General features: G+C 47.0%; 1 protein-coding gene across 1 annotated transcript; it reads left to right on the top strand.

Annotated features, from left to right (window-relative positions):
• Positions 1–1729: 1729 nt before the first annotated feature.
• NKX3-1 (NK3 homeobox 1) lies at positions 1730–5869 on the top strand. The gene is made up of 2 exons (XM_032288547.1): positions 1730–2032; positions 3023–5869. Exons 1-2 carry the CDS (start codon positions 1780–1782, stop codon positions 3439–3441), a joined length of 672 nt encoding a protein of 223 aa, XP_032144438.1. The 5' UTR covers positions 1730–1779; the 3' UTR covers positions 3442–5869.
• Positions 5870–7635: the final 1766 nt, after the last annotated feature.

Below are 7635 nucleotides of genomic sequence, written 5' to 3'. Positions count from 1 at the left end.
CTCCAGCCTGGACAACAGAGCAAGACCCTGTCTCTAAATAAATAAATAAAATGAGGTCTGTAGTCTAGTTAACTGTAATGTCCCAAAGTAAATTTCCTGTTTTTTACATTGTCCTATGGTTACATAAGATGTCACTGGAAGACACTGGAGGTATTATTTTTGCAACATCCTATGAATCTACAATGATTCAAAAGAAAACATTTTTTTAAATGTTCTAATATAAAGAGACTCTGAAAAGATGACCGAAGAAAACCAGCTTTGCCAAAGCCTTGCCCACTGCACAGGTAGTTTTCGGCAGCTGCTTTATCAGAAATAATCTATTAACTTTCCTTCCTCCAGAGACACATGACATACTATCCTTTCGAAAAGTTTCCAGTCAAATGGAAGGCGTCTTAGACCAGAACGGACTCGAAAGCTGCATTAAAAAAAATAGTCAAAAAAAAAAAAAATCAGCCTACCCTCTTTCCAGATTACCAACTGTTACCATTTAACCCATGGGCTTTGTGGAGTGGGATCTATCGATCTGCATCCTTGTTTCAGAACCATTTGATGTAAGTTTCATAGAACTTGTGCCTTCGCTCCTACATACTTCGGTGTTTATTTCCTAAAAGTATTGTCTTATACACTGACAGTACAGTGTGCAACTCCAGTAAATTTAACATTAATTCAGTACTTCCATCATCGGCCGAGACTGCAACTCACACCTGTGGGGAGGCCAAGGCAGGAGGATCGCTTGAATCCAGGAGATTGAGGCCTCAGTGAGCTATGATGGCATCACTGCGCTGCAGCCTGGGCGGCAGAGCAACACCCTGTCCGTAAAAAGGGCAGAGAAAAGAAAATACTTCCAGCATCTCTGTTCCACCTTCGTCCATTGTCACCGTACCATCCAGTCCAATCACAGTATTGGTTGGTCCAATTTGGCTAACCCATTGTTTAGCCAATGGGTTAAATGTTAACAGTTGGTAATCTGGAAAAAGGGTATGCTGATGTTCTTTTGAACTATTTTTTGAATTCAGTTTTTGCGTCTGTCCTGGTCTGAAACGCCTTCCACCTGTCTGGAAATTTTTCAAAAGGATGGTATGTCATCTGTCTGGGGCGGAAGGAAAGTTAATAGGTTATTGCGGATAAAGGAAAGGCCAAAGAAACCCACTTGGGGAAAGGCTTTGGCAAAGGTGGTTTCTGTCTCTCAGGCTGCAGTCAGGCTTCACCTACTTGTCATGCCTCTGTGAGACGGTAGATATTGCAGATCTGAGTTTGCCTCCATCTCTCTGAGAGAGAGAGCTTCCAGGACACTCAGGGTACTGTGCAGCGGCAGTAACTGCGCACTCACACCCTGTTATTGGCTCTGACGGTCCTGAAGAGCTAACTGGAGTGTTTGTCTTGGTCATCTCATCCACAAGAGCGTCTCAACTTCTGTTGCGGGTGGTGGGGCAGAGTCCTCCCGCTTTGCTGTGCGCTCCCTCCCGGCCTGGGAAAACGGCTCAGGGCAGAGAGAGGAGAGCTGGGAAAGGAGTGGGAATTGGGGAAGGAGTCCCCTAGAAAGGAGTGGAGCCCTGCGGCGCCCAGGACTCGCCGCTTTGTTGGGTCACCTGGAGCGCTGGGCGGCCAATCCGCGGCGCGGCCCGTCCCATGGCCAATGGGAAGGCGGCGCGGCGCGCTCCCCGAGGGTATAAGCGCGCTGGGAGGTGGAAAGTGAAAGCGTTGTGAGCATTGCGAGCGTTGCGAGCGCAGCGAGCTGGCACAGCCCGGCTGGAGTCAGGCCGGAGCCGGGCCGCCGGGATGCTCAGGGCTCCAGAGCCGCGGCCCGGGGAGGCGGAAGCGGAGAGGGCAGCGCCGCCGACCCCGTCCAAGCCGCTCACGTCCTTCCTCATCCAGGACATCCTGCGGGACAGCGCGCAGCGACCAGGCAGCCACAGGGGCACCTCGCGACGGCGGGACCTGGAGCCGGAGCCGGAGGGAGGACGCGGCAGTGCCGGGGCGCAAAAGAACGAGCTGAGCTCTGGGCCCCGCACCGCGCCAGAGACGGAGCCAGGTAAGCGGCGAGGCGGGGGCCCTAGGAGGGGCGGACGGCCCGAGGGCTGCCCGAGGCGGACCCCCTAGACCTCGGGGTGCAGAGACGTGGGGTCCCGCAGCCGCAGGCCGAGGGACCTCCCAGCCTCCCCCTCCTCCCCCGCCACGCGTGCGCCCCAGGGATGAACCCTGAGCCCCAGCGTCAGGGCGGCGCAGGATTCTGACACCGCAGGGCTCGCCCTGCCGGATGCCCTCGGCTCCCCGGGGCTCAGAACCCGGCGTGACCACAGGGCGACCGCCCTCCATCGTCCCAGGAGCGGACCCCACCGCGCCAGCTGCGATCGGCGCCAGCCCCACCGTAGTTACGAGAACTAATAATAACCTATTAATAGTGACAAAGCAGGGGTTGCCCAGCAAAGACCGTGTGCTTCCCAATCCTGTGGGCAGTAAAACGGTACACTGGGGTTCCCTCCGGTGTCCAGGAGACAGAGTCCACTGATTTTCTTTCCTGTCACTTCTGATGAGGCCACTGAACGCCTCAGTTAGCGAAGAGGGAATTAAAGCCCTGAATGAGCCTACCTCTGCCTCTCCCGAGGCACAAGCCCTCTCTTGCCCACCTAGATCCTAACACCGGATGCCTTTTGGTCCGGCCTTCCCGGGTATTTGGTTCCTCGGCGGCGTCTTCCCTGCCTTCCTCTCCCTCCTCTCCTTAGCACACAGATCCAGAATCCTCATTTAATTCTACCAGACAATAGGGAGAAAGTTCAACCACAAAATGCCTCTAACTTTGGGTTCTTGCTGCTTCTTAGAAAATGAATACCTAATAAACATATTTACTCTTTCCTCCAGAGAGCTGCTTAGTGTGTCTTGTGAAAAAAGTGAAATGTATCCACGATGACAGTGGGCTGTTTGTTCACTCACCAAAGAGATAAGGGTGGTTTGAATTCTGGTCTCTTCCCTGCTAACATGTTACTTTTGTCTTCCCTCCCTCCTTCCCTGCTTTCCTTCCCAGATAGGCACTTGGGGTCTTATCTGTTGGACTGTGAAAACACTTCAGGCGCCCTTCCAAGCCTCCCCCAAACCCCCAAGCAGCCGCAGAAGCGCTCCCGGGCTGCTTTCTCCCACACTCAGGTAATCGAGTTGGAGAGGAAGTTCAGCCATCAGAAGTACCTGTCGGCTCCTGAACGGGCTCACCTGGCCAAGAACCTCAAGCTCACGGAGACCCAAGTGAAAATATGGTTCCAGAACAGACGCTATAAGACTAAGCGGAAGCAGCTCTCCTCGGAGCTGGGAGACTTGGAGAAGCACTCTTCTTTGCCCGCCCTGAAAGAGGAGGCTTTCTCCCGGGCCTCCCTGGTCTCCGTGTATAACAGCTATCCTTACTACCCATACCTGTACTGTGTGGGCAGCTGGAGCCCAGCTTTTTGGTAATGCCAGCTCAGGTGACAACCACGTATGATCAAAAACTGCCTTCCCCGGGGTGTCTCTCGGAAAAGCACAAGGGGCCAAGCTCAGGGAGCGACAGGTGTGCGCGCCAAAGCTGTTGGATATTTGCATGGCAATCTCAGATTCTTCACTGGTGGGACAATGAAAAAACAGACAGTGGCAGTTTTAATATCTCATTCATTCCCCCAGTGCATACTGTAGGTCATTTTTTGCTTCTGGCTACCTGTTTGAAGGGAGAGAGGGAAAATCAAGTGCTATTTCTAGCACGTTGTACGATTTTGGATGAGCTGTACACCTGAGGATTCTGTTCTACATCTCCATACTCCTGTGTCACTGAATATCAGCCCTGAAGGAGCAAACCTAAAGGGAGAAAGGACAGCCAGGATGAGGATGTCACCAACTGAATTCAACTTAAGTCCAGAAGCCTCCTGTTGGCCAAGGCTCTCTCTGTCACTGTAAAAGAGAGGGGCAAATAGAAGGTCTCCAAGAGAATGCCCTCATGCTCAGCACACATTTGCATGGGAGAGGGAGATGGGTGGGAGGAGATGAACTATCAGCTCCTTCTTATTCCTTTTAAAATGTTATGCCAACTTAAGTATTTACAGGGTGGCTCAAATAGAACAAGACGCACTCACTGTGATTTTACGACAAGCTGTATAAACAGAACTCCACTGCGAGTGGTGGGGCCTTGCTAGAGACTCTTCACATGTCCCAGTCAGGGGCCTAAGGAGGGTCTTCACACTGCTGCTAGGGGCGGTTGCATTTTTTATTAGCAGAAAGGCCTCTTCTCAACTTTGTTCCCCTGGGTTGGAGAATTTAGAATCAGAAGTTTCCTGGCGTTTTCAGGCTATCATATGTACTGAATCCTGAGAGACAACATAATTCTTCCTTCCCTCCTTTTTAAATTTTTTGTTCCTTTTTTTGCAGCAATTACTCACTAATGGGCTTGATTTTAGTCCAGACTTTTAGTCTGGCTACACCTAACATATGCCTCATTTATTTAGCCTGAGATCTGGTCTTTCTTTCTTTTTTTTCCCCCTTTCCCCAAACCTTTATCTGTCCTGAGTTTAAAAAAGAAAAAAGCTGGGGAACAGATTCTGAATTGGCTAAAAGAGATGCATCTTTAAGACTAGCAACTCTTCTTTCTTTTAAAAAATATACAGCTTTACATCCCAATCCTGTTTAAAGACCTGACAGCTTGAGAAGGTCATCACTGTATTTATAGCACCTTCTGGTGGTTCTGTTGTTACGTTCGAAGTCTGACAATTCCTGGGAATCTTTGCATGCAGAGGAGGTAAGAGGTATTGGATTTTCACAGAGAAGGAAGAACACAGTACAGAATGAAGGGCCAGGCTCACTGAGCTGTCCAGTGGAGGGCTCATGGATGGGACATGGAAAAGAAGGCAGCCTAGGCCTTGAGGAGCCCAGTCCACTGAGCAAGCAAGGGACTGAGCCTTTGGTATGAAAAGGCTAAGAAAAAGAAAATCCGTTTCAAAACACAGGAAACTGTCTAAACACTTTGGGTCTGTGTTTAATGCCTCTAATGGGTCCCCAATATGGGTGACCTAGACTTTAGAGAGAATGAGCAGAGAGCAGAGGAGCTATCCTACCATTTTCATTCTGTTATCTCAGGTGACCTGGTAGAGGGGAGACATCAGAAAAAATAAAACAACAAAATAATTACTAATGAGGTACGCTATGCCTGGAAGTCTCTTGATTCCATTGCTTAATTCTGTTTAGTGAGAAACCTTTCAATTTTATTTTATTAAAAGGGCAAATTTACTGTTGGTGGCAAAATTGCCAACATAAGTGGAAAGTTGGCCAATTTCACCCCATTTTCTGTGGTTTGGGATCCACACTGAAATGTTCAGCGCCACATGCTGCCAACACCCACCAGAGTACTAGACAGCACAAAGTCAGGGCAGCTTTCTGCATTTCTTTAAAAATAAGTGTTTAGTGCTCAGTCCCTCTTGTACTCTCTCTCCCCTCCTCTGAATTTAATTATTTCAACTTGAAATTTGCAAGGATTACACATTTCACTGTGATGTATATTGTGTTGCAAAAAAAAAGTATCTTGGTTTAAAATCATTTGGTTTCTGAACCCACCTTGCTTTTTCCTCATTGGAACTAGTCATTAACCCATCTCTGAACTGGTAGAAAAACATTTGAAGAGCTAGTCACTCTGTATCTAACAGGTGAACTGGATGGTTCTCAGAACCAGACAGCCTGTTTCTATCCTGTTTAATAAATTAGTTTGGGTTATCTACGTGCATAACAAACCCTGCTCCAAGCTGTAACATAAAAGTCTGTGACTTGAAGTTTAGTCAGCACCCCCACGAAACTTTATTTTTCCATGTATTTTTTTGCAACATATGAGTGTTTTGAAAATAAAGTACCCATGTCTTTATTAGATGTATCTGTGTATGATTTTCAGTTTCCTAAAAACTACATGCTGCATAACTTGGATTTATAATTTATAATTTAAATTTATAATTACCACATTCTCTTGTCCTTGTCCTCCTGACACACCCATGGCAACCTATGGCGATAAATAGCCTCAGCCTACCCAGTAGCTGGTGACAGCCATCCTTTTATAAAGGCACTGACCTTCATTCCTGTTAAGTCATGAGGAGAGGAAGGCCTTTCCTCTCTTCAGTTTAATAATCAATTGCTTCACTATTCACAATAGCAACATCATGGGTTGAGCCTACATGTCCATTAACAGACCATCAGATTTTAAAATGTGATACATATACACCATGGAATACATATGCAGCCATCAAAAATGAATCACATCTTTTGCAGCAACATGGATGGAGCTAGAAGCCATTATCATAAGTGAAATGACTCAGAGACAGAAAGTCAGAAACTGCATGTTCTCATTGGAAATGGGAGCTAAATGACAGGTGTCTATGGACATACAGAATAGAGGAAGAGACACTGGAGGCTCCAGAAGGCTGGAGGGTGGGAGGAGAGGGAGGGATGAAAATGACTGATTGGGTACAGTGTTTACTATTCAGGCAATGGGTACGAAAAGCTCAGACTTCACCCCTGTACGACAGATCCATGCAACACAACTGCACTTGTAACCCCGAGTCTATAAAATTTTTAAAAAACTAAATAATCACCTACTCCAGCCAAAGAATATCTTTCATATAAAAAAGACAACCAAGTATTTACTTACATTTCTTGAAGACCTTAAAGGGAACACAGACCACAGCAATCCGTCTTTAAAAATTCCTCTTTTGGCCAGGTGTGGTGGCTCACGTGCAATCCCAGCACTTTGAGAGACCAAGGCGACGGATCACTGGAGGTCAGGTGTTCAAGACCAGCCTGGCCAACATGTTAAAACCCTGTCTCCACAAAAAATACAAAAAGTAGCCGAGTGTGGTGGCGCATGCCTGTAATCCCACCTACTCCAGACGCTGAGACAGGAGAATCTCTTGAACCTGGGAGGCAAAAGCTGCAGTGAGCCAAGTTCACGCCACTGTGCTCCAGCCTGGGCTACAGATTGAGACTCTGTCTCAAAAAAAAAAAAAAAAGAAAAGAAAAGAAAAAAAAAATTCCCCTTTTAAATGTTCCGATAGCCCCTCACACTATAACCCCCCTGGTTCCTGCATCTCTCAAAAAATGTCACCTTCAACCAGAGCTGATAAAACTCTTGCAAATGATGCCTTTGAATTGGAATCACAAGTATGAAAAATAGGTTTTATTAATGTGTTAAAATAAAACATAAACAACACAGCCTTCATCTCCCTGCACCTAAACCTTCATTAAATCCCACAAGAGGAGCATCCCATGCACCTGATTACCTTCAAGAATTGATGGTTTGTTCCTCCCTCCTTCAAGGAAATAGAAGCTTACAGAGTAACGTGCTTACTCTAAAGAAAATATATCATAATTTCAAACTTTGCTCTAATCCTTTAAGCACATGTACACACAGGTGGGGCTTCTCTTGGCATGCTCACTTCGTAAGATTTAACTCTTTGCACAAATCTGTAGTCATCCTCCCCTCCCCTGGAAGGCCACGAGCTCTCAAATTACAAAGACACTTGCAGTCAATTAATAGGTGTAGATTTTTTTTTTAACCATTTAAAAGTAACTAATCCAGGAAATTAAATAAAAATCACTCATCCCTTAAGAAAGTCCTCTTCTACCTCCTCTTTTGTCCCTTTTCCA

This window comes from Sapajus apella, unplaced genomic scaffold (genome assembly GCF_009761245.1).
Source record: "Sapajus apella isolate SASKATOON/1434 unplaced genomic scaffold, GSC_monkey_1.0 scaffold21, whole genome shotgun sequence".
NCBI lineage: Eukaryota > Metazoa > Chordata > Mammalia > Primates > Cebidae > Sapajus > Sapajus apella.
This window is presented reverse-complemented; position numbering and strand designations above follow the sequence as displayed.